This window comes from Musa acuminata, chromosome BXJ1-6 (genome assembly GCF_036884655.1).
Source record: "Musa acuminata AAA Group cultivar baxijiao chromosome BXJ1-6, Cavendish_Baxijiao_AAA, whole genome shotgun sequence".
Lineage (NCBI taxonomy): Eukaryota > Viridiplantae > Streptophyta > Magnoliopsida > Zingiberales > Musaceae > Musa > Musa acuminata.
In genome coordinates, this window is record NC_088332.1 from 150,264 (window position 1) to 176,937 (window position 26,674).

Consider the following 26,674-nt stretch of genomic DNA (forward strand, 5'->3'; position numbering starts at 1 on the left):
ATCTCTCTCTTTCTTTTCCTCTTCCTCCTTCGCCGTTGCAGCCCCCCCTTCCCCGATCCCTCCTCTCTCCCCCTCCCTCTTCCATTGTCGCAGCTCCGCTCCTTCCGCCGACACCTTCCTCCCCCTCCCTTCTCCTCCCTCTTTACCCTTTACCCCTCTCTCGCTGCTCCTCCCTTCGCCGGCAACATCCTCCCCTTCCCTTCTCCTCCCTCCTTCTTCTCCCTTCGTCGCGGTTCCTCCCCGATCCTCGACACCATCCTCCCCTCCCCTTCCTATCCGGGACCACTGCTCCTCCTCCCTCTTCCATCCCTTCCTCGCAGCGCACTCCCACCACCACACACACACAAACACCCCCACCCCCCACGGCGTTGCCCCCTTCCTCCACCCTTAGCCGATAGAGTTGGTTGCTGATGATGAAAATCTCGATATTCTAGGTTATGGTATGCGATCTTGGCAATTGTTGTTTTTAATCTTGATAGAGTAGGTTATTTTTTACATTCTCTGATTCCTGGTAGAATGTTATAGTTATTGGGTTTGCTGATCATCTTCTTGACACCATCAATTTTAACTTCTGACATGTTTCTATTTTTTATAAAATATATGTCTGATTTCTTTTTCTTTTTATTGCTCGTGTTTTCTGGAGGAATGGAAAGTTATATAGTGTAGTAGGGCTAGTAGATAATCTTCTCTTTTGGTGAATAAATAATTTAGTATAGTATTACTTATTGATAATTTGGTGAATAAATAATATGTTGGAAGTCCCTGTGGTAGCTCATAGTTCTTTTTAAAAGAACTAAAACCATAGAAAGTTTGTACATTAAAGGAACTATCTGATTTTTTACTTAGGATTGTTGAAGCATCTGAACACATATTGGATTTTAACTTAACTACAGGTTTTGTAAACTAATTTTTGCAATTTTGGGTTTCATATTAAGTGTTTTTTTGCACATATGGCTAACCTACTTACACAGTATCATTGTCATATGAGTAAATTAAGGTATTTTACATTTGTTAGAGTGTTTTTAAACTGTTCTGGGTGACTTGATAAAGTGTGATTGACATTAAACACTAGAAGCAAGTCATTTAACTGAGATTTATGTTTCTTTTTCTGCATCCTTAATTTGCCCGTCTTTTACTCATTGTGCATCTGACATTATCCCTAAACCCTAACCGAAAACCATAAACTCTAAACCCTTAATTATTTTAAATCTTAATTATTTAAATTATCAATTATTATATTATTGCCAATATCGCCTGTTCAATTATTTTAAATCTCAATTATTTATATTATTTAGTAATATTTATTTTTTCATAGGAAATATGATGTCATGGCGAGGATCATCTTCACTGGGCGGGCGCGGGGCCCATGCGGTCGTTTGGGTCAAGCAAGGCTCTGCTCAGAACCAGCCTGATGCAATCATTACTGGGTGAAACCTTATTCGAGTTAGTTTATTTCTTTAGTTCGATTGAACCAAATGAGAATACGGACAACTTAAATACCCGCCCCTTACCCACCCGCACAATGGACATCGCGGGCACCCGTGCCCTAAACCCAGCGACTCTTTCTCCCGAGCGACGACTACGGCATTTCCTCGGCGATCGGCTGTCTTCCTCCCTATCTGTCACGAACGGTCGTCGCGCACCCGTAACAACTTCGTTCAACGAACCGTTCGTCGCTCACACCTGCATGTACAGCTGCTTGGCAGCATGTTTTCTTATGGTTTTGGGTCATTTTGCTTGTAAATATGTAAGTTCGAACAAGTTGCAGCGTTGCAAAGCGACCGCTCACCGAACCGAGCAAAACAGCCCCAAAACAGCCCAAAACAACTCCGTTTTCGCGTGCCGCGGGAGGTGAGCGGAGAGCTGCCGTCGCTTACCAAAATGTCAACCATCTCAGACCCCAGGAACCCCCCGGGTGGCACATGGCTGGATGGGGCTTCGGTTATATATCGGGCGTTGAACACTCTTTCGCAAGTTCGCACGTGACCTTTACGGGAACTTGGTTTTGCGCCCGGGACCAGGTGAGTGGCTGTTTGTGGGCTTGCAGCTGTTCGTTCATCCTTGAAAGCCTTGTTTTTCTCCCTCTCCCTCTTTTCTCTTGTGCACACAAGGTGTTCGTCGAATTGCTTGTAAAGCTTCCCTTTTCGCGAGACTTCGGGACTTGTCCGTTGCTCGTTCTTTCGATCTAACTTTCTTTCTCTTTTACAGGTCCTTCGGGACCTGCGAGAGGTTACAAAGTGGCTGATCCTTGCGGAGCAAGATCGCAAGGGCGAAGCGCGACTTAGGCAACGCAAGCTAAGTTCGCGTCCTTGCAACGAGGGTGACTTGCGACTTAGGCAACGCAAGCTAAGTTCGCGTCTTTGGCCGCAAGGGTGCCTCACGCCTTAGGCAATTCCAGCTAAGGTCGTGACATTGTGGTATCAGAGCGGGCAAGCTCTTCGATCGAACAGCGAACGAACTTCGCAACTTCGCCATGGCAAAGCATCGTGGCGAATCAAGCAAGACGGGGCAAGTCGGACCCTTGCCCCAAGCAGTCGCAGGTGGGCTGCATGTGCACACTCGCTCTCATGCTGTTGGAGCCGCTCACGAGGATCGCGGCAGCGAACAGGATGAGCGAGAAGTTGGCAACTCTCCGCGAGCGGAGGAAGCGCAATCTGGTGCGCTAACTGGGAAAAAGAGTCATAAGGAGAGACTCACGACGGCGGAAACCCGCCTGGATGTTCTGGAAGCGAGCATGGAGGAACTCTACCATGGCCAACAAAGACTTGTTGGGGTAGAGAGCTCGCAAGAGGAAGCGGAGTCCAGGATCGACAAGGTCGAGGCCCTAGTCGACCGACTGTCCGATGACACCAAGGACTCCGTGCAGCACTTACAAGATGTTGTAGCGGAACTCACGGCAAAGGTGGCTATGCTCACAAGAACGCTAAATGCGGGAGGAGGCAACACCCGCGTTGCACCGTCACAAAACTTGAGGGCACCTGAGCCTCATGGATACGGAGGGGCCAGAGATGCCAAGGAGCTCGAAAACTTTCTGTTCGACATGGAACAATACTTCCGAGCCACGAGGCCCGATTCTGAAGTTACCAAAGTTTCCATAGCAACGATGTATCTAAATGGAGATGCGAAACTTTGGTGGCGAACTCGTTGGGAGGAGATCCAACAAGGTCGGTGTCGAGTCGACACATGGGAGGACTTGAAGCGGGAGTTGAGAACTCAGTTCCTACCGGAGAACACAGAGTTCGTCGCAAGAAGGAAGTTGAGACAACTCCGCCAAAGTACCACCATCCGAGACTATGTGAAGCAGTTTTCTGCATTGATGTTGGACATACAGGACATGTCCGAGAAGGACAAGTTGTTCAGCTTCCTTGATGGTTTGAAACCATGGGCTCAACAGGAGCTGAATCGAAGGAATGTTACCGACGTGGTCGGGGCAATTGCAGTTGCAGAAAGGCTCACCGACTTCGTTTCCTCGGAAGACCCAGCGAGAAGGAAACAATCTTCAGGCAATTGCCCTCCAAAACATTCTCGAGGGAAGGAGCTCGGAGGCGAACAGAAGAAGAAGAGCTCCCACAAAGGGCCGAACCCCAAAGGCAAGGCCTCAAAACCTGGAGGATGTTTCTTGTGCGGAGGACCGCACATGGTAAGGGAGTGCCCACAAAAACAGGCACTCAATGCTTTGACGGCTTCCATCCACCCTCCCCGATCGGACAAAGGCAAAGCTGTTGCTCCTAGTTCGAGCAGTTCAGAATCCAGCAGTGACGACGAGGAGTCGCAAGGACCCCGAATGGGAGCAATGCGTTTGTTGAACGCTATGCGGGGTCAAGTGGAGGAGAACATAAAGACAAAGGCACAAAAAGCAGGAAGTAGTGAACTGATGTATGTGGACATCAAGCTGAATGGCCAAACGACCCGTGCCATGGTGGACACGGGCGCTACCCACAACTTCATAGCCGATCGTGAAGCACAACGACTTGGGTTGACATTGGAGAAGAGCCCAAGCCGAATGAAGGCGGTGAACTCGGAGGCCAGGCGAATCTCCGGGTTGGCGAAAGGAGTTCCCATCAAAATCGGGACATGGAGCGGGAACACCAACATGATGGCCGTGCCATTAGACGACTTCCAAGTGATTCTTGGAATGGAGTTTATGCACGCGGCGAAGTTGGTGCCGATGCCGTTCTTGAATTCCCTATGTATGATGGGAGGCGATGACCCCTGCGTGGTTCCCGTCTCTCGGAGAGGAACCAAAGAGCCCCAACACATTTCGGCCTTACAATTGAAGAAAGGGGTGCGAAAAGGCGAACTGACATTCGTGGCTGCTATGAAGCTAGAGCCACTCAACGAAGAGGCCATTCAAGAACCTGCTGTGGTGGCGAACGTCCTGAAGGAGTTCAAAGACGTTATGCCACCCGAGTTGCCGAAGACTCTCCCACCACGCAGAGGCGTGGATCACAGTATCGAGCTGGAGCCAGGAGTCAAGCCTCCAGCGAGATCACCCTACCGCATGCCCCCGCCAGAGTTGGCAGAACTCAGGAAGCAGTTAGGTGAACTGCTAAGCGGTGGTCTCATCCGCAGCTCAAAAGCACCTTTCGGAGCTCCAGTTCTCTTCCAAAAGAAACAAGATGGGAGCCTCCGATTATGCGTCGACTACCGAGCCCTCAACAAAGTAACAGTGAAGAACAAGTATCCCATCCCGCTCATTGCGGACTTGTTCGATCAATTGGGCCAGGCGAAGTATTTCTCAAAACTCGACCTTCGGTCGGGATATTGGCAGGTGCGCATTGCTGAAGGCGACGAAGCAAAGACAACTTGTGTGACCAGATATGGAGCGTTTGAGTTCTTGGTGATGCCTTTCGGCTTAACCAACGCTCCGGCCACATTCTGTACTCTCATGAACCAGCTATTCAAGGAGTATTTGGATAAGTTCGTGGTCGTCTACTTGGACGATATCGTCGTCTACAGCCAAACGCTCGAGGAGCACGTCAAGCACCTTCGGACAATTTTCAAGGTTCTCAGGGAGAACACGTTGTTCGTAAAAAGGGAGAAATGCTACTTTGCTCAAACTGAGATCCTATTCTTGGGGCATCGAATCGGTGATGGCTCCATTCGGATGGATAAGTCGAAGGTGCAAGCAGTTGCGGAATGGCGAACTCCAAAGTAGGTGCCAGAGTTGAGATCCTTCCTTGGTTTCGTCAACTACTACCGACGCTTCATTGCGGGATATTCGAAGCGGGCAACCCCACTGACGGAGTTGCTGAAGAAGGAGCAGCCTTGGAAGTGGTCTGACAGATGTGAGATAGCATTCCAAGATCTGAAGGCTGCTGTTCTAGAAGAACCAGTGCTCAAATTGCCAAACTATGGAGAGCCCTTTGAAGTCCATACAGATGCTTCGGACTTTGCTATTGGTGGAGTACTCATGCAAGAAGGTCATCCGGTGGCCTACGAGAGCCGCAAACTCAACGAGACCGAGAGGCGGTATCCAGTGCATGAGAAGGAGATGACAGCGGTGATCCACTGCCTACGAGTTTGGCGACACTACCTCCTCGGGTCGCGATTTGTGCTGAGGACAGACAACATCGCCCTGAGCTATTTCCAAACTCAGAAGAAGCTCTCCCCAAAGCAGGCACGGTGGCAGGACTTCCTGGCTGAATTTGATATGGCAATGGAATACAAGCCCGGGAAGGCGAATGTCGTGGCCGATGCGTTGAGTCGGAAAGTGGAATGCGTGAATGCTGCACAACTGGAGGGCAGAGGCCAAGCAAGTCAGTTACACTCCAACTTCCTTTCCCGAATCAGAGATGGACTGTATAGCGATCCCCAGGCAGTTATCCTGATGCAGCTCATCAAAGAAGGCAAGGCACGACGATTTTGGGTCCAGGAGGGACTTGTTTACACAAAAGGGAATAGGGTTTATGTTCCCCGAGTGGACAATTTAAGGCGTGAACTCTTAAAAGAGTGTCACGATTCCCTTTGGGTTGGACACCCCGGCATTCACAGAACGTTGGCTCTCGTGGAGAGGGCCTTCTACTGGCCAAAGATGGGGATTGATGTGGAGGAGTATGTTCGAACATGCCTTACTTGCCAACAAGACAAGGTGGAGCAGCGGAAGCCGGTGGGACTTTTGGAGCCGTTGCCCGTACCAGAAAGGCCATGGGAGAGCATTTCCTTAGACTTCATATCAAGTTTGCCACCTGTAGGGGGACTCGGATCGATACTCGTGGTGGTCGATCGGTTTTCGAAGTATGCAACTTTCATTGCTGCTCCCCTACACTGCTCAGCAGAAGAGGCGGCCAGACTGATGATGAGGGATGTAGTGAAGTATTGGGGAGTCCCACACAATATCATTAGTGATCGAGACGCTCGGTTTCTGGGACGATTCTGGACCGAGCTATTCAAATTGTTGGGATCAAAGTTATACTTCTCTACAAGCCTCCACCCCTAGACGGATGGTCAGACTGAAAGAATAAATTCGCTCTTGGAGCAATACCTCCGGCACTACGTGAGTGCCAATCAACGAGATTGGGTGAAGCTGTTGGACATTGCCCAATTCTCCTACAACTTGCAGCGGAGCTCTGCATCCAACAAGAGCCCCTTCGAAATTATCACAGGACAACAACCGTTGACTCCGCACACCATGGCAATTGGGTATACTGGAAGTAGTCCTTCAGCCTATCATTTCGCAAAGGAGTGGCATCGAAATGCAGATATTGCGCGAGCTTACTTGGAGAAGGCGGCAAAGAGGATGAAGAAGTGGGCCGACTTGGGAAGGCGACCGCAAGAGTTCAAAGTTGGCGATTTGGTGTTGGTAAAGCTCCAGCCAGCATCACTCCAATTCTTCAGGAACAGAGTCCACAGAGGATTGGTGCGTAAGTATGAAGGGCCCTTCCCAATTATCAGCAGGGTAGGCAATGTTTCTTACAAGTTGCAGCTGCCGGCGTGGTTTAAAATTCACAACGTTCTTCACGCCAGCAACCTGAAGGCCTATCATTCGGATCCGCAAGATGCTTCCCGAAGTGTTCCAACTCGGCTACCTCCCATCACAGCCTCCTACGAGAAGCGAGTGGAAACCATTCTGGCGGATCGCAAGATAAAGCTACCCAACGGAGCGGAGCAGACAGAGTACTTGGTGAAGTGGCGTAAGCTTCCCCGAACTGAAGCCAGTTGGGAGCCTGAAGACGCCCTGCGACATGAAGAAGAAGTCATCAACAACTACCACCAAGAGTCGACGAGGGCGTCGACAGTTTAAGCGGGGGAGAATGTCACGAACGGTCGTCGCGCACCCGCAACAACTTCGTTCAACGAACCGTTCGTCGCTCACACCTGCATGTACAGCTGCTTGGCAGCATGTTTTCTTATGGTTTTGGGTCATTTTGCTTGTAAATATGTAAGTTCGAACAAGCTGCAGCGTTGCAAAGCGACCGCTCACCGAACCGAGCAAAACAGCCCCAAAACAGCCCAAAACAGCTCCGTTTTCGCGTGCCGCGGGAGGTGAGCGGAGAGCTGCCTCCGCTCACCAAAATGTCAGCCATCTCAGACCCCAGGAACCCCCCGGGTGGCACATGGCTGGATGGGGCTTCGGTTATATACCGGGCGTTGAACACTCTTTCGCAAGTTCGCACGTGACCTTTACGGGAACTTGGTTTTGCGCCCGGGACCAGGTGAGCGGTTGTTTGTGGGCTTGCAGCTGTTCGTTCATCCTTGAAAGCCTTGTTTTTCTCCCTCTCCCTCTTTTCTCTTGTGCACACAAGGTGTTCGTCGAATTGCTTGTAAAGCTTCCCTTTTCGCGAGACTTCGGGACTTGTCCGTTGCTCGTTCTTTCGATCTAACTTTCTTTCTCTTTTACAGGTCCTTGGGGACCTGCGAGAGGTTACAAAGTGGCTGATCCTTGCGGAGCAAGATCGCAAGGGCGAAGCGCGACTTAGGCAACGCAAGCTAAGTTCGCGTCCTTGCAACGAGGGTGACTTGCGACTTAGGCAACGCAAGCTAAGTTCGCGTCTTTGGCCGCAAGGGTGCCTCACGCCTTAGGCAATTCCAGCTAAGGTCGTGACATATCGGCGAACAGCGGAAGCAACGACGGTGTCTTCATCCGCTGAGTTCCCGTCGCTGCGGCGTTTTCCTCGGTGAACGGCGGCTGCCGCGTTTTCCTCTCCATCGGCGAAACAACGTCTCCGCCCCCTCGGTATCTCTCTCTTTCTTTTCTTCCTCCTTCACCGTTGCAGCCCCCCCTTCCCCGATCCCTCCTCTCTCCCCCTCCCTCTTCCACTGTCGCAGCTCCGCTCCTTCCGCCGACATCTTCCTCCCCCTCCCTTCTCCTCCCTCTTTACCCTTTACCCCTCTCTCGCTGCTCCTCCCTTCCCCGACACCATCCTCCCCTTCCCTCCTTCCCCCTTCGTCACGTTTCCTCCCCCTTCTCCTACACCATCCTCCCCTCCTCTTCCCCTCCGGGACCACAGCTCTTCTATACCTTCCTGGAAGCGCCCCCCCAAACCCAACACACCCCACAACCGCCACCCCCATCCCCCGCCCACCACGCGCCCCACACCCCCACCCCAACATCATCCCCCAAACCACACCCCCCACCCCCCCCCCCCCCCCCACCCGCCACGGGGTTCGTCCCCTTCCTCCCCCCATCCCTGATAGAGTAGGTTACTGATGTGGAAAATCTCGATATTGTAGGTTATTTTATGCGATCTTGGCAATTGGTGTTTTTAATCTTGAGAGTAGGTTATTTTTTATATTCTCTGATTCCAGGTGGAATGTTAGTTAATGGGTTTGCTGATCATCTTTTTGACACCATCAATTTTAACTTCTCACATGTTTGTATTTTTTTATAAAATATGTCTGATTTCTTCTTCTTTTTATTGCTCGTGTTTTCTGGAGGAAAGGAAAGTTATATAGTGTAGTAGGGCTATTGGATAATCTTCTCTTTTGGTGAATAAATAATTTAGTGTAGTATTGCTTATTGATAATTTGGTCAATAAATAATAAGTTGGAAGTCCCTGTGGTAGGTCATAGTTCTTTTTAACAGAACTAAAACCATAGGAAGTTTGTATATTAAAGGAATTATCTTATTTTAACTGAGATATATGTTTCTTTTTCTGAATCCTTAAATTGCCCGTCTTTTACTCATTGGTGCATCTGACATCTTTGACCCATGTTTTATTTGAGATATTGGTGGTGCAACATAGAAAGGTCATACTGTTTATCACCTAGCTTTCAGTTCAAATGAGAACGTACAGTGTGTACATGCATCTCTTGTCATAACATTGATGAAGTGACTGCTTGCACCGAAATAGAGGCTATCAAGCATCGTTATGTTCAATAGTAGGGTATATCTCAAACATTAAAATGTCATTGTATCATTCACTCCTCTAGAAAAGGTACGGATGATGATCTCAATTTTAAAGCCATTGACTCTGATCTGTGAATGCTAAAGGCATGTGAAGATTGCCCTTGTATTAAGGGCAATCTTCACCTTGTATTAAGATTAATCTCAATTTTAAAGTCATTTGTATTAAGGGATTGCCCCCATTTATGAGTTTTTTACCATACAAGTCCTTGGTTACGTTAGTACATTCTAGTTGCATGTAATGGCATTAGCTGCATGTTGCCTTGTGCAATGTAGACTGATTGGTAAGGATGCACAAGTGGACCTTCAATGACTTGTACATCCCAGATATAAGGCGAGGATCATAGAATTTTTCTCAAAGGTTAATTTGTTTTATGAAACCAGTAGGACATTCTTTTACTTTTGTTGAAGTTGGCATTTCTTTATTTGTTCATTAGCTTAAATATTTGGTATTTTTTATGTTTGTTATCTTTCCAGAGTGGGATTACCAAGCAGTAGGGAGTTATTTGATGCTAAATTGGAGAAGAAAACTTACAGGATTATTACTCGAGTTTATGAATGATTCCCAAAAAACATTGCTACCAGTTGTCTAAAAGCCTGATGGGAAGAAAAATTGGATGGTTTGTGATCAGATTCCTATGAACAATTTCTGCTGCTAAATAGATCTCTAGGTCTTTTTTATCTTTTATTTCTCCTCTGACTACTCTATGTTATATTTGATATTACTGATTCTGAGGTATCAAATTTAGTTTATTATTTAATTTTTAAAGAAGAATAGAGTGATTTGCTTAATAAAGTTCCAACAAGTCACATATGTAGTACCTGGTATTGAAGACTTTGACCACATTGATATCTCTGAATTTGTTCAAAAAGCTCAGGGTCTCTTAGTAAGTTTCAGAAAATTAGAACTTGGAGACAGTGACAGTGACAGCTGAGGAATTAGCTGTGGTACCTATTTTGCAGAATCAACTTTCCATGCTTGAACACTGCTCATCTTTCATTCTTCAGATTATATATGGCAGCAAGGAATCTCTTGAAAGCTACTGTTCCCTTCTCTTGTTGTCTAGAGATAACATATTTTAATGTGGTTGATGGCAAGGGATATTCTTCTCTATATGAACAACGACCAAGCATTAAGGGTCAATACGAGGATTCATTAGGAAAGATTCTTTTGGTCAATTTTCGTGGCTGCCCAACCACTTACTCGATGGTGGCGACAGGCTCCTTTTCATGGACGAGGTGGAGGTGGGTTTTCTCTCGTTGCAATGGTCTTCGATGACGATGGCATGCTTTTGCTTGCTTCCATCCTATTGTCATCGTTCCGTCATAAGTTCTTGATCCTTGGTCCAAAGATGGTTCGGTATAGGGATTCTTTGGGAAAGATTCTTTTGGTCTATTTCATGACCGCCCCTTCCTTGACGATGGTGGAAACCTAGCCGTAGACACCATCATCAGCTTAGATTCCTTGGTAGAGGCTAGGGTTTAGGGTTTAAATCAAAATACTGATTTTAAAATAAAAGAACAGTATTTTCGTAGTTTATAAATATATAATGTATTCATTATATATAATGATTGATTGACATGTCAGTGTGAGATATAATGTAGAACTTCCTGTTTAGCAGAGACGAAGTTCAATTCTCTCACACTGACATGCTTACAATTACGACTGATTTAATCCTGTGCTAATTTTTTACATCCTCGTCTTGCCAACCTCCCCATGTTGGCATATAAATATCACCACACACACGAGCTCTCACGGCTGCACTACTCTCTCATGCACTAATAATTAACATCTAATCCTTTTTCTTGGTTTCTTAGACAACAATAATTAACATATTAGTGTTAATTATTGGTGCAAGAGAAAGAAATAAAGCATTAGGCGGAGGATGATACTGAAACCCTAAAATTTTCGAGCTTGCAGGAAAATATCATTGTCGTCCCGGAGGGGAAGGGTAGGGAGGAGGATGGTGTCGGGGAAGGGGAGGAACTGCGACGAAGGGGGAAGGAGGAGTGAGGAGAAGGGAAGGGGAGGATGGTGTCGGGGAAGGGGAGGAGCTACGACAAAGGGGGGAAGCGGGAAGAGGGAGGAGAAGGGAGGGGGGGGAGGATGGTGTCGGGGAAGGAGGGGAGCAGCGATGGTGGATGGGGTTTAGGGCTTAGCCTAAACCCTAAACTCTAAACCCTAACCCTAAACCTTAGGGCTTAGCCTAAACCCTAAACCTAAACTCTAAACTCTAAACCCTAAACCCTAACCCTAACCCTATATCCTAAACCCCAAACCCTAAACCGACAATTAACTGGGTTGGCGTTCGGCCTGTGCGCTAGTTTGGGCCCAAGCATTGCTGGGCTTTTGTTCCGGCGTGATTCAACTATTCTGAGTCGAACTTGAGTCAAGCTAAATTGGCAATAATCACCCTGAAACCCGCCCCACAACACACTTGCTGGTCGTTCCCGTGCCCTAAGCGGTGGTTGTTCTCCCACCGGGCACTCTCTCTCTCCCCAGCGGTGATTGCTGCGTTTCCTCGGCGAACGCCGACCATCTTCCTCTTCATAAGTGAATAGCGGAGCAACGGCGTTGTCTTCCTACCGGGGGTTCTTGTCGCTGCAGCTTTTTCATCGGTGAACGGCGGCTGCTGCGTCTTCTTCTTCATCTAACGACAGAGTTGGGTGGCGTCTCTGCCCCCTGGTATCTCTCTCTTTCTTCTTTTCTTCGTCCTTCGCCGTCGCAGCCCCCCCCTTCCCCGATTCCTCGTCCCTCCCCCTCCCTCTTCCACCTTGTCGCTAGGCAAGCTATTAGGTTTCTCCTCAAGCGTTTCTCTTGCTCTTGGCAGCCCCTAGCTCACGGCCCTGTTGTTTCGGATCAATTGCTTCGGTTCGTATTCAATCTTGTTCTCTAGTTTTGATTCTTGATTGGGTTTTTTTTGTCGTCTTCAATCTTGCCTTAGCTCTCGGTCGCTCTCGTTTCGGCTCAATTAGTGCTACTTAAAGTTATCCTTATCTTAAATTGTATTATTGTCTATTTTGTAAAAAAAGAAGTGACACTATGCACTTAACAGTATACATGAAACTAATTGGATTGTCTAGTCTCATGATTGTGTCTTGATCTTTTGAAATATTGCATAGTTCTTCCACTTTGCTTTATCTTATTCTATTTATGGATACTAACGCCAACCCTAAATCTGTATTTGGGTCTCATTACTAGGGTCTTGTGGTTCATGTGGCTTTAGAAAATGGTTGAGTGTTGTGTTCTTTTCTCTTCATTATTTCTCTGTGGAATTGACGGAGGAATTAGATTGTGATGAAGTTGGGAAGTAAGGTTTCGATACTTGATTCTTGGTTTTACTCTAAGCTGATCTTATAAACATTACTGCATTGGTGTTGTTGTTGATCTTAGAAACTGGGTGGGCATGCTTTGTTTTTGATCAGTGATTTAAAAAGCGCTAGGCGCCAAAAGGCGCCAAGCTCCAAAAACGCCCGAGGCGCTAGGCGCTCGCCCAGGTGCTCGCCCGAGCGAAGCGAGGCGCTAAAATATAAAAATATATAATATAATTAATAAATATAATTATTTAAAATTTTAAATAAAAATATGCTATTAAATTAAGAAAATCTAAGATACAAAATCACAATGTCACATTAACAAAAAGTTTCAAAATTTAAAACATTAAAATTTTACATCAAAGTCATTCATCATAATCAATATTATCGTCATTTTCACACAAATCATCTTCATTGAATTCGTCTTCTTCCTCTTGTTCTTCGATTCCTTCCTCTTCATCAAGATATGTTTTATTCTCTGTCTTCAACAATAGCAGGAGTCGAGCTTGATGCTTTTGCACTCATTTTTCTCTTTGACATCTGTCTTGTATATGTTTGTAATTCTCCAACACCTGAAGCTCTTGCCACATCTCCCCACGTCAATCTATCATCTTCAAATACAAGCTCGTCTTCAGCATCTTGCAAGTTAGCACCCATTTCTCCTACTAACCACTCATTTGAATCATCAATATCTTGCAATGAGATTAAATCAAATCTATTTTTCAAATCATGACGAGTCTTCAAAGCTTGATTATACTTTATGTAAACAAGATCGTGCAATCGTTGATGTTCTAACCGATTTCTTCTCTTCGAGTGAATCTGTCATGTTATATAATTTAAAAATATATTAATACATATATCTAAATAAATAAATTAATTAAAATAAAAATATTTAGTAATACTTACATGCTCAAAGACACTCCAGTTTCGCTCACAACCCGAAGCACTACATGTCAAACTAAGTACTTTGACAGCAAATTTCTGAAAGTTCGGGGTGGAATTTTCAAATAGACTTCACCATTCAACTGCAAAATTTATGTTATTATTAGCAATAACATAGTAACATAATATATATGAAATTAATTATATCAAATTATTAATACTTGGAGAGGTAGTTGTCCTGGATTGAACGGCAATTGGAATTCCAAAAAGACCTTCAGCATTTTTATATAAAGATAATTCATGAATAATCTTATCTTGAACCTCAATGCTGGGAACTAATCTTGCAACACACTGATATAACCCACCCAAAACTTCTGTATCAAATCCAACAGATTTAATCTTATAAAAGAATTCAGGGTTCAAATAATATCCTGCTGCATGTAAGGGACGATGAAGTTGACAATTCCATCTTTCGTCAATGATTGTAAAAATTTTCTCATATTTTTCTTCATTTTCATTAAAAGATCTTTTAATCGTCTCCTTTGCTCTATCCATAGCCTCATAAATATATCCCATTGCAGGCTTATTTTCATTATCCACCAACCGAAGGACTCGAACAAGAGGGCCCATTACCTTTAATATATAAACTATATGATTCCAAAAGGATGGCATTAAGATGATATCAGCAGCCCTCTTGCCTTTTGCTTCTTTTGCCCTTTTGCTTGTCACCCATTTCTCAGAGGTAAACATATTTCTCAGAGTATGTTTTTGACGATGCACGCTCTGTAATGTCAAGGATGTAGCAAATCGGGTAACACCATGTCTCACTAATTCTTTATTCCCTGTAAATTCTCTCATCATATTCAAAGCCCCAATGTGATTATAAAGAAATCCAACAACAAAAATTGCCCTTTCTAAGGTTTTCTTGTTTTCTAAGATCTTTCCAATATCTTCCAACATTAAATCAATACAATGTGCTGCACATGGAGTCCAATACAAGTGTTGTCTTTTTTATTCAAGCAATTTACCTGAGACAAAGGATAACAAAAATGATAAGACTTAAGAGTTTAACACACTTAATTGAAGATAAAATAATTAACAAAATCAAAAGATGAATATTACCAGCTAAAACATAGTTGCTTCCATTGTCGGTTATGATTTGAACGATATTTTGTTCTCCAATTTCTTCCACGAAGTTGTCAAGTAAATCATATATCTTGTCTCCAGATTTTACAAAAGATGAAGCATCTATTGACTTCACAAACATAGTCCCTAAAGAACAATTAACCATAAAATTAATTATACTCCTGCGCCTCCTGTCAGTCCAAACATCTGACATAATAGAGCAACCATGTGTTGCCCATGATTCTTTATGACCCTTTAGTAAGTCATTTGTATAATTCAACTCTTTTTGCAGCAATGGAACTTGCATCTCATAATAACTTGGAGGTTTTAATCCTGCACCATATCTTCCAATAGCTTCAATCATATCCTTAAAACTGTTTAAACGAGTTGTACTAAGGGGAAGACCAGCCTGATAGAAGAAGCGAGCAATGTGCTGAATTGTTCTTCCTCTTATTTCTTTATCACAAGCATCACTTATATTTGTTTGTCTCAATTTTGAGCCTCTTGCTTGCCCTTGTTGTTTCTGGGATCCTTGAAGCATATATAGATCCATCGGTCCTTTTCTACCTTTCTTAGTACTCATAACTTCTTTTCCTTTTTTGTTGTATACTCTTTTTTCACTTGGGTTAATACTCGTAGAATAATCTTCTTCTTCATCTCTGATATGTTCAACATTGTCTTCTGGTAAATTCCCATAAGATTCATTCTTTTGTCTTCTTTTCATTCATATAATTCAGCATCTCTTCTTTTACCTCAGGTGGACATTTTTTGCAAGCTGTTGCATTTTTGAAATTTCCGACTAGATGTTGTTTTGCACGAAAAATACAACCTCTGGTAGTCTTATCGCAGAATATGCAAGTCACTGCATTAGGATCTTTCGGATCCTTCAAATAATTATATTTCCATGCAGGATCTTTTTTTGATACCATTGGAGACTCTATTGAGTTGCTTTCTGCACTTGCCATTTATGTTGAAACCTAACAATAATTTCAAATAAATAAAAATTAATAACATTAAACTTAATATTAAGAGTATACTGAGCCTGATGGAGAAACGAGGAAGCAGCGGCGGCGGTGGCAGTAGCGGCGAGCGACGGCGGCGGCAGCAACTGCGGCGAGCGGCAGCAGCAGCGAGAAAGGGAAAGGGAGCGGAAGGCGCGAGCAGCGGCAGGCCTCGAGGGAGGCGCGAGCAGCGGGAAGGCTCGCGGGAGGGCTCGCAGGAGGCGAGAGGGCTCGCGGGAGGCGCGAGAAGCGACAGCGGCGAGTAGCGGGAGCAGCGACAGCGAGCGACGAGATCGGGATCGGGATCGGGATCGAGAGCGGCAGCGGCAGCAGGTTATTGTGGGTTAGGGTTAGGGTTGGGGTTATATCGGTTTAGTTGGTTCGATTGAACCAACTAACAACCGAACCAGGACCGAACCAGACCTAAAATTCTGGTTCGGTCACCTTGGTTTACCCAGGCGCTCGCCCGAAGCGCCCTACGCCTGGGCTCGGGCGAGCGCCCAGGCGGCGCCTGTTTGAAGCGCGGCGCCTGGGACATTAGCGAGGCGCTCGGGCCTTTTGCAATCACTGTTTTTGATAATTTTAACGAATTATAAATAGAGTGGAAACAGACCTTGGTGATGTCCTTATTAAATTTATTCATGTTTAAGCAAGAGTAGAGTTCTGTATTCTCCTCTTCCTTCCTTTTTGAAAGAAGGAAGCAGACAATTTGTAGGGCATTTCTTTGGTTATGGGTTGTGTAAAGAAACGGATCTGCCAGCCATGCCAAACAAGGAACATTAATTGACTATGTTAGGTTGTGCTTCCCAAGTTAATTATAGGTACAGATAGTTTTGTGCTATATTCTGCGTAGACACACATTAAGCAAGTTCAAATGTACAATTACCATGATATGTTATTTTGTAATATTTTTTTTTTGAAGTTTATATTATACTTCAAATTATTCTTTTTTGCAAACTAAAAAGAATTAATATTATGGGTATAAGTCAAGGTTTATAATTTCGTATCGTACTGGAGTATCGAGATCAGCTTAGTATGGTACGGTATGAGTATGCCGAATGGTATGCTCTGACATACCACTCGGTATATATGTATGTATGTATGTATATATATATATATGTATATATATATCATAAAAAAGTGAAAAAATAAAAAAATGGCTACGTCGTCAAGGCGACGTCGCCTCGTTTCTTCTCCTCGTGTGGGGAGAAGACATTTCTTCTCCACGCGAAGCCTCCATGACGTCGTCGCAGAGGTTTCTTCTCCCCATACGAATGAGAAGTCGTCGACGACGCCGAGGCCTCGTTGCCTTAAACTAGGAGGCGACATCGGATTTGCGACGCCTGGTGAGGGAGGGCGACGACGAATTGGGATCGCCAATGGAGAGTGGCATCAGATCTCCAAGTTGTCCTTTTTCTTCTCTCTCTTCTTCCTTCTCCCTCGGCTAATACCGTCCTGTAGCAGGCAGCAACGATCGACCGTCCCTAAACCCTAAACCCTAAACAAGTTTGATTTTTTTTTTTCCCATTAATATTTTATAACTGATCAGTTTTAAGCACTTATTTGTCGCCTCCATACAGTAATTGGTTGATCATTTATTGTTTCCAACGTGTGTTGCTTCAATTATTATAAATCTCAAATTTTTTTATATATTTATAATATTTATTTTTCATTAGAAATATAATGTCACGGCCAAGAGCGTCTCCTGGCCCATGGGTTCATTTTGGGTTATAACTGGGTTAAGCCTGAGTCGAGCTAGTTTGGAACCTGAACTAAATGAGAATAGTGACTCCTAGCGCACGCGTGCTCTAGACACAACGACTATCTCCCCATCGGCGACTCTCTTTCCCTCCTAGCGACGATTGCGGCATTTCCTCGGCGAGCGGCTGTCTTCCTCCATCGGCGAACAGCAACTGTGGTGTCTTCCTCCGGGGAGTTCTTGTCGATGCGGCGTTTTCCTCGGTGAACGGCGACTGCTGCGTCTTCCTGTCCATCGACGAAACGACGTCTCTGCCCCCACGATATCTCTCTCTTTCTCCTCCTCATCCTCTTTCGCAGTGGCCGCCCATCCTCTTGCGTCTCTACGTCTTATTGTCAATGTGGTCAATTATTTTAAATCGTAATTATTTTTCTGTTTTACTAATATTTATTTTTTCATAGAATAGATGATGTCATGGCGAAGAGCGTGTGCGGGCGCGTAGCCCATGCGCTCGTTTGGGCCCAAGCAGGCCTCAACTCACATCGATCTAATTCAATTCTAAACGGGTCAAACATGCGTCAACTTGGTTTGGATGTCTAGTTTGAACCAAATAATAATTGTGTTACCGCAAAAACCCGCCCATTATCCTCCCCATAACAAACGCCCGGGCACACCTGTGCCCTAAACACAACTCCTGTCTCCCTCGCGGCGACTCTCTTCTCCCCAGCAGCAACTACGGTGTTTCCTCGGCGAGCGGCTGTCTTCCTCTCCATCGCCGAATAGCGGAAGCAACGGCGGTGTCTTCCTTCGGGGAGTTCTTGGCTGCGCGTTTTCCTCCGTGAACGGCGGCTTCTACGTCTTCCTCTTCATCGGCGAAACGACGTCTCCCCCCCGGTATCTCTCTCTGTCTCCTCTTACTCCTTCGCCTTCGCAACCCCCCCTCCCCAATCTCTCCTTCCTCCCCCTCCCTCTTCCACCTTGTCGCTTGGCAAGTTATTAGGTTTCTACTTAAGCGTTTCACTTGCTCTTGTCGGCCCCCATCTCACGGCCCTGTTGTTTCGGATCAATTGCTTCGGTTCGTATTCAATCTTGTCCTCTAGTTTTGATTCTTGATCGATTTTTGTGTTGTCTTCAATCTTGTCCTAGCTCTCCGTCGCTCTCGTTTCGGATTCATTTTCCATCTTCCCTTGGTCTTTAATCATGACTTACAGTTTGATTCTAGAAGGTATCTTTTCTCTTGTTGAATCTTGCCTCGACGCCTTCCTTGTTTTCCCGTCGTTTCGATTCTTGAAAGGATCTTTAGAAGTCAGTTTGATTCTTGAAGATATCTTCTCATTTGTTTAGAATTTGATTTTGGTCTTCCACTTGTTGGCGATAACAAGAACGGTCCAATAGGGTCCCCTGCCGAGCCTTTTGGCACAATATGGTCCAACATGACCCTTTTCGAGCCATCGTTGAAGTGCTCCTTGATGGGTCTCTTCCTTCTGGTGATGACCTTATCGGCATACATCTTGATCATAACCTAAACCAGGAGAGGAGCTGCGACAAAAGGTGGAAGAGGTAGGAGGGAGGAGGATCGGGGAAGGGATGTCGTCGTTGTCTTTTCACTAAGGAAAATGTCGCAACACCAAGAGCTACTTGGAGGATCCAAAATAACCTAGATTGAAGATGAGGTGGTGGAGAGAGGATCCGGGATAGGAGATAGAATCTTCGGAGGGTGAAACGAATCATCGGAAGATCCTAGGAATTCGATTTGGCTACTATTGAATATTATCTACTAATCCACACAAAACAAAATCTACCGAGGAAAACGCCGCAGCCGAGAACTCCCCGGAGGAAGACACCGTCGTTGCTTCCGCTTTTCTTCGATGGAGAGGAAGACAACCGCTCGTCGAGGAAACGCCGCAGTCGTCGTTGGGGAGAAAGAGAGTCGCCGCTGGGGAGAGAGTCGTAGTGTTTAGGGCACGGGTGCACCCAGGCGCTTTTTGTGAGGTCGGTACGGTTCGGGGTTTTGTGGTGTCGTGATTCTTATTTGGTTCAAACTAGAGATCCAAACTAACTCGACTCAAGTTGGACCCAATTGTAATTGAATCAGACCCGTGTTCGCACCGAGCCCTGCCTTGGCCCAACTAAATATTACTAAAATAGAAAAATAATTGACACAGACCACGTTGTCAATAATAAATGATCAAATAATTAGATAAATGCTCATAATTGAATCAGGCCGATGCCTGAGCCGAGCCCATCTTGGGCCCAGGGGCCAAGCGCTCACCCGTGCTTGAGATTCCATGGAAAAATAAATCTTAAGCCCCTGAGTTATTATAACCCGGATTCCATCGTAGTCACTCACGAACAGCCCATTGCGATTCCATACCCAACTCAGGGGCTTAATATTTATTTTTCCATAGAATATAAGATCTAATGATATTGATGGCCTCTATCTATGTGAAATCTGATCTCTTTCAACAAATTAAAAAGGGCAACTATAAGATCCACATATAATCTACTTGAGGAATGAAGTAGAAAAGGGATTGAAGTTGAATTTTTAAATTTTGGACGATGGCCTTTTGTGTTTTGGAATAGAGTATGTGTTTTAAATGACCCAATTATCAATAACCAAATCCTGAAGCAAGGTAATAATTCAAAGTATATGATAATTTGGATTAGATTGTTGATTAAATTTTAATTTTATGGATTTTCAGACAAGGTAAAACCTCTTATATATGATAATTTGGGGAATGAAGTAGGAAAGGTAGTGAAGTCGAATTTTAAATTTTAGACGATGGCTTATTGCGATTTGGGATAGAGTGTGTTCGAAATGACCTAAATTATGATTTGAATATTAAGAGAAAAGGGCATGACTCAATGATATTGATGGCTCTATCTTTGTGTAATCTGATCTCATTCAACAAATTTAGAAAGGGCAACTATGAGATCGACATTTAATCTATTTGAGTAATGAACTAGAAAAGGGATTAAAGTCGAATTTTTAAATTTTGGACGATTGCCTTTTGTATTTTGGGATAGAGTATGTTTTCTAATTAAACCAATTATCAATAACAAAATCCTGAAGTAAGGTAATAATTCAAAGTATGTGATGATCCGGATTAGATTGTTGATTACATTTTAATTTTATGGATTTTAAGATAAGGTCGCACCTCTTGTATATGATAATTTGGGGGGCTTGACAAAGGTGGTTCGGACCATTATTTAAGGATTACTAAGATATTTGATTTATTTGATGTGCGAAATTATATTGAGGTTTAGTAAAGACATCTGGTCTTCTTGACGAATGAAGTAGGAAAGGTAGTGACGTCGAATTTTTAAATTTTAGATGATGGCTTTTTGAGATTTGTGATAGACTGTGTGTTCGAACTGACCCAAATTATGACTTGAATATTATGATAAAAGGGCATGATTTAATGATATTGATGGCCTCTATATTTGTGCAATATGATCTCTTTCAACAAATTTAGAAAGGGCAACTATGAGATCTACATATAATATACTTGAGGAATGAAGTAGAAAAAGGATTGAAGTCGAATTTTTAAATTTTGGACGATGGACTTTTATGTTTTGGGAGAGAGTATGTATTCTAAATGACCCAATTATCAATAACCAAATCGTGAAGCAAGGTCATATTCAAAGTATGTGATAATGTGGATTAGATTGTTGATTACATTTTAATTTTATGGATTTTCAGACAAAGTTACACCTCTTGTAAATGTTAATTTAGGGGGTTTGACAAAGGAGGTATCGGAGCATGATTTAAGTATTACTAAGATATTTGATTCATTTGATGTGCAAAATTATATTGAGGTTTAGTAAATTATATAGAGATCGATGAAAATTATATTTGATGTCTTCTAGGAATCTGATCTCATTCAACAAATTTAGATAGGGCTACTATGAGATCGACATTTAATCTACTTGAGTAATAAACTAGATAAGGGATTAAAGTCGAATTTTTAAATTTTGGACGAATGACTTTTGAGTTTTGGGATAGAGTATGTGTTCTAAATGACCCAATTATCAATAACAAAATCTTAAAACAAGGTAATAATTCAAAGTATGTGATGATCCGGATTAGATTGTTGATTACATTTTAATTTTATGGATTTTAAGATAAGTTCGCACCTCTTGTATGTGATAATTTGGGGGGCTTGACAAAGGTGGTATCGGACCATGATTTAAGGATTACTCAGATATTTTATTCATTTGATGTGTGAAATTATATTTAGGTTTAGTAATGACATCTGGTCTTCTTGAGGAATGAAGTAGGAAAGGTAGTGAAGTCGAATTTTTAAATTTTAGAGGATGGCTTTTTGAGATTTCTGATAGATTGTGTGTTCGAACTGACCCAAATTATGATTTGAATATTATGATAAAAGGGCATGATTTAATGATATTGATGGCCTCTATCTTTGTGTAATATGATCTCTTTCAACAAATTTAGAAAGGGCAACTATGAGATCTACATATAATCTATTTGAGGAATAATGTAGAAAAGGGATTAAAGTCGAATTTTTAAATTTTGGACGATGGTCTATTGTGTTTTGGGAGAGAGTATGTATTCTAAATGACTCAATTATCAATAACTAAATCCTGAAGCAAGGTCATAATTCAAAGTATGTGATAATTTGGATTAGATTGTTGATTACATTTTAATTTTATGGATTTTCAGACAATGTCACCCCTCTTGTATATGATAATTTGGGGGGTGTGACAAAGGTGGTATCGAAACATGATTTAAAGATTACTAAGATATTTGATTCATTTGATTTGCAAAATTATATTGAGGTTTAATAAATAATATAAAGATCGATGAAAATTATATTTGATGTCTTTTAGGAATCTAGGATGACATCGACAATTGGTCTTCTTGCTTATGAATTGAGGATTATGGGTGTGAATTATGTCTTGATCGATTTTTGGTGTCCTCAAATTTGGTTTGGATTTTGTATTAGATTGTTGATTAAAATTTAATGGAATTTAAGACAGGGTCACACCTCCTAAATGTGATAATTCGGTGGGCGTGAAAGAGGTGGTATTAGAACATTACTTGAGGATCACTGTAAGATATTTGATCTATTTGATTTGCCAAATTATATTGCGATTTAGTAAATTAAATAGAGAGCGATGAAAAATTTCTGTGATATATTTTAGGAATCTAGGATGCCAAGGACATTTGGTCCTATTGAGGAATGAAGTAGGTATGGTAGTGAAGTCGAATTTTTAAATTTTAGATGTTGGCTTATTACGATTTAGGATAGAGTCTGTGTTCGAAATGACCCAAATTATGATTTGAATATTAAGAGAAAAGTGCATGAGTCAATGATATTGATGGCTCTATCTATGTGCAATCTAATCTCATTCAACAAATTTAGAAAGGGCAACTATGAGATCGATATTTAATCTACTTGAGTAATGAACTAGAAAAGGGATTAAAGTCGAATTTTTAAATTTTGGACGATTGCCTTTTGTGTTTTGGGATCGAGTATGTGTTCTAAATGACCCAATTATCAATAACAAAATCCTGAAGTAAGATAATAATTCAAAGTATGTGATGATCCGGATTAGATTGTTGATTACATTTTAATTTTATGGATTTTAAGATAAGGTCGCACCTCTTGTATATGATAATTTGGGGGGCTTGACAAAGGTGGTATCGGAACATGATTTAAGGATTACTAAGATATTTGATTTATTTGATGTGCGAAATTATATTGAGGTTTAGTAAAGAAATCTAGTCTTCTTGAGGAATGAAGTAGGAAAGGTAGTGAAGTCGAATTTTTAAATTTTAGAGGATGGCTCTTTGAGATTTGTATTAGATTGTGTGTTCGAACTGACCCAAATTATGATTTGAATATTTTGATAAAAGGTCATGATTTAATGATATTGATGGCCTCTATCTTTGTGCAAAATGATCTCTTTCAACAAATTTAGAAAGGGCAACTATGATATCTACATATAATCTACTTGAGGAATGAATTAGAAAAGGGATTGAAGTCGAATTTTTAAATTTTGGACGATGGCCTTTTGTGTTTTGGGAGAGAGTATGTATTCTAAATGACCCAATTATTAATGACCAAATCCTGAAGCAAGGTCATAATTCAAAGTATGTGATAATTTGGATTATATTGTTGATTACATTTTAATTTTATGAATTTTCAGACAAGGTCACACCTCTTGTATATGATAATTTGGGGGGCGTGACAAAGGTAGTATCGGAGCATGATTTAAAGATTACTAAGATATTTGATTCATTTTATGTGAAAAATTATATTGAGGTTTAGTAAATTATATAAAGATCGATGAAAATTATATTTGATGTCTTCTAGGAATCTAGGATGACATCGACATTTTGTCTTCTTGCCTATGAATTGTGGATTATGGGTGTGAATTATGACTTGAACGATTTTTTGTGTACTCAAATTTAGTTTTGATTTTGTATTAGATTGATGATTAAATTTTAATATTATGGATTTTAAGGCAGGGTCACACCTCCTAAATATGATAATTCGGGTGGCATCACCGAGGTGGTATCAAAACATTATTTGAGGATCACTGTACGATATTTGATACATTTGTTGTGCTAGATTATATTGCGATTTAGTAAATTAAATAGGGAGCGATGAAAAAATTTCTTTTATATCTTTTAGGAATCTAGGATGCCAAGGACATTTGGTCCTTTTGAGGAATGAAGTAGGAAAGGTAATGAAGTCGAATTTTTAAATTTTAGAGGATGGTTTATTGCGATTTGGGATAGAGAGTGTGTTCGAAATGACCCAAATTATGATTTGAATATTAAGAGAAAAGTGCATGACCTAATGATATTGATGGCTCTATCTATGTGCAATCTGATCTCATCCAACAAATTTAGATAGGGCTACTATGAGATCCAAATATAATTTACTTGAGGATTAAAGTAGAAAAGGGATTTAAGTCGAATTTTCAAATTTTAGAGGATGGCTTTTTGAGTTTTGGAATAGAGTATGTGTTCTAAGTGGCACAATTATCAATAACCAAATCCTAAAACAAGGTAATAATTCAAAGTATGTGATGATCCGGATTAGATTGTTGATTACATTTTAATTTTATGGATTTTATTACAAGGTCGCACCACTTGTTTGTGATAATTTGGGGGGCGTGACAAAGGTGGTATCGGAGCATGATTTAAGGATTACTAAGATATTTGATTAATTTAATTTGCAAAAGTATATTGAGGTATAGTAAAGACATCTAGTCCTCTTGAGGAATGAAGTATGAATGGTAGTGAAGTCGAATTTTTAAATTTTAGAGGATGGCTTTTTGAGATTTGTGATAGACTGTGTGTTCGAACTGAACCAAATTATGATTTGAATATTATGATAAAAGGGCATGATTTAATGATATTGATGGCCTCTGTCTTTGTGTAATATGATCTCTTTCAACAAATTTAGAAAGGGCAACTATGAGATCTACATATAATCTACTTGAGGAATGAAGTAGAAAAGGGATTGAAGTCGAATTTTCAAATTTTGGACGATGGCCTTTTGTGTTTTTGGAGAGAGTATGTATTCTAAATGACCCAATTACCAATAACCAAATCCTGAAGCTAGGTCATAATTCAAAGTATGTGATAATATAGATTATATTGTTGATTACATTTTAATTTTATGGATTTTCAGACAAGGTCACACCTATTGTATATGATAATTTGGGGGGCGTGACAAAGGTGGTATCGGAGCATGATTTAAAGATTACTAAGATATTTGATTCATTTGATGTGTAAAATTATATTGAGGTTTAGTAAATTATATAAAGATCGATAAAAATTATATTTGATGTCTTCTAGGAATCTAGGATGACATCGACATTTGGTCTTCTTGCTTATGAATTGAGGATTATGGGTGTGAATTATGACTTCGATTTTTGGTGTCCTCAAATTTAGTTTGGATTTTGTATTAGATTATTGATTAAAATTTAATGGAATTTAAGACAGGGTCACACCTCCTAAATGTGATAATTCGGGGGGCGTGACAGAGGTGGTATTAGAACATTATTTGAGGATCACTGTAAGATATTTGATACATTTGATTTGCCAAATTATATTGCAATTTAGTAAATTAAATAGAGAGCGATGAAAAATTTCTTTAATATATTTTAGGAATCTAGGATGCCAAGGACATCTGGTCCTATTGAGGAATGAAGTAGGTATGGTAGTGAAGTCGAATTTTTAAATTTTAAATGTTGGCTTATTGCTATTTGGGATAGAGTCTGTGTTCGAAATGACCCAAATTATGATTTGAATATTAAGAGAAAAGGGCATTACTCAATGATATTGATGGCTCTATCTATGAGCAATCTGAACTCATTCAACAAATTTAGATAGGGCAACTATGTGATCCAAATATAATCTACTTGAGGAATGAAGTAGAAAAGGGATTTAAGTCGAATTTTGGAGGATGGCCTTTCGAGTTTTGGAATAGAGTATGTGTTCTAAATGACCCAATTATCAATAACCAAATCCTAAAGCAAGGTAATAATTCAAAGTATGTGATAATATTGTTGATTATATTTTGATTTTATGGATTTTAAAATAAGGTCGCACCTCTTGTATGTGATAATTTGGGGGGCGTGACATAGGTGGTATCGGACCATGATTTAAGGATTAATAAGATATTTGATTCATGTGATGTGCGAAATTATATTGAGGTTTAGTAAAGACATCTGATCCTCTTGAGGAATGAAGTAGGAAAGGTAGTGAAGTCGAATTTTTAAATTTTTGAGGATGGCTTATTGAGATTTGGGATAGAGTGTGTGTTCGAACTGACCCAAATTATGATTTGAATATTATGATAAAAGGGCATGACTTAATGATATTGATGGCCTCTATATATGTGCAATCTACACATTTACAAACAATTTACAATTTACAAATGACTTAATGACTTAAGGATCTCTTTCAACAATTTACAAACAGCAACTAAGATATACACATTTAATCTACTTATGGAATAAAGTAGAAAAGGGATTGAAGTCGAATATTTAAATTTTGGACGATGGCCTTTTTTGTTTTGGGATAGAATATGTGTTCTAAATGATCCAATTATCAATAACCAAATCCTGAAGTAAGGTTATAATTCAAAGTATGTGATAATTTAGATTAGATTGTTGATTACATTTTAATTTTATGGATTTTCAAACAAGGTCACACCTCTTGTATATAATAACTTGGGTTGCGTCAAAGGTTATATCGGAGCATGATTTAAGGATTACTAAGATATTTGATTCATTTGATGTGTAAAATTATATTGAGGTTTT

General features: G+C 41.7%; 1 protein-coding gene across 11 annotated transcripts in view; it reads left to right on the top strand.

Annotated features, from left to right (window-relative positions):
- LOC103974161 (uncharacterized) overlaps positions 1-26,674 on the top strand; it is a 49,815-nt gene that overhangs the window by 212 nt on the left and 22,929 nt on the right. The window contains exons 1-2 of one of the 11 annotated variants that reach the window (XM_065185638.1): positions 19-440; positions 1,316-1,427. The exons of 7 other annotated variants lie outside the window; for them this stretch is intronic. In XM_065185638.1, the coding sequence (XP_065041710.1) occupies positions 1,367-1,427 (61 nt within the window). In that variant the 5' untranslated portion in view covers positions 19-440; positions 1,316-1,366. Of the gene's footprint in view, positions 1-18; positions 441-1,315; positions 1,428-26,674 lie in introns of those variants that run through there. 3 more of the 11 variants (XM_065185637.1, XM_065185640.1, XM_065185634.1) reach the window with 3 other exon arrangements.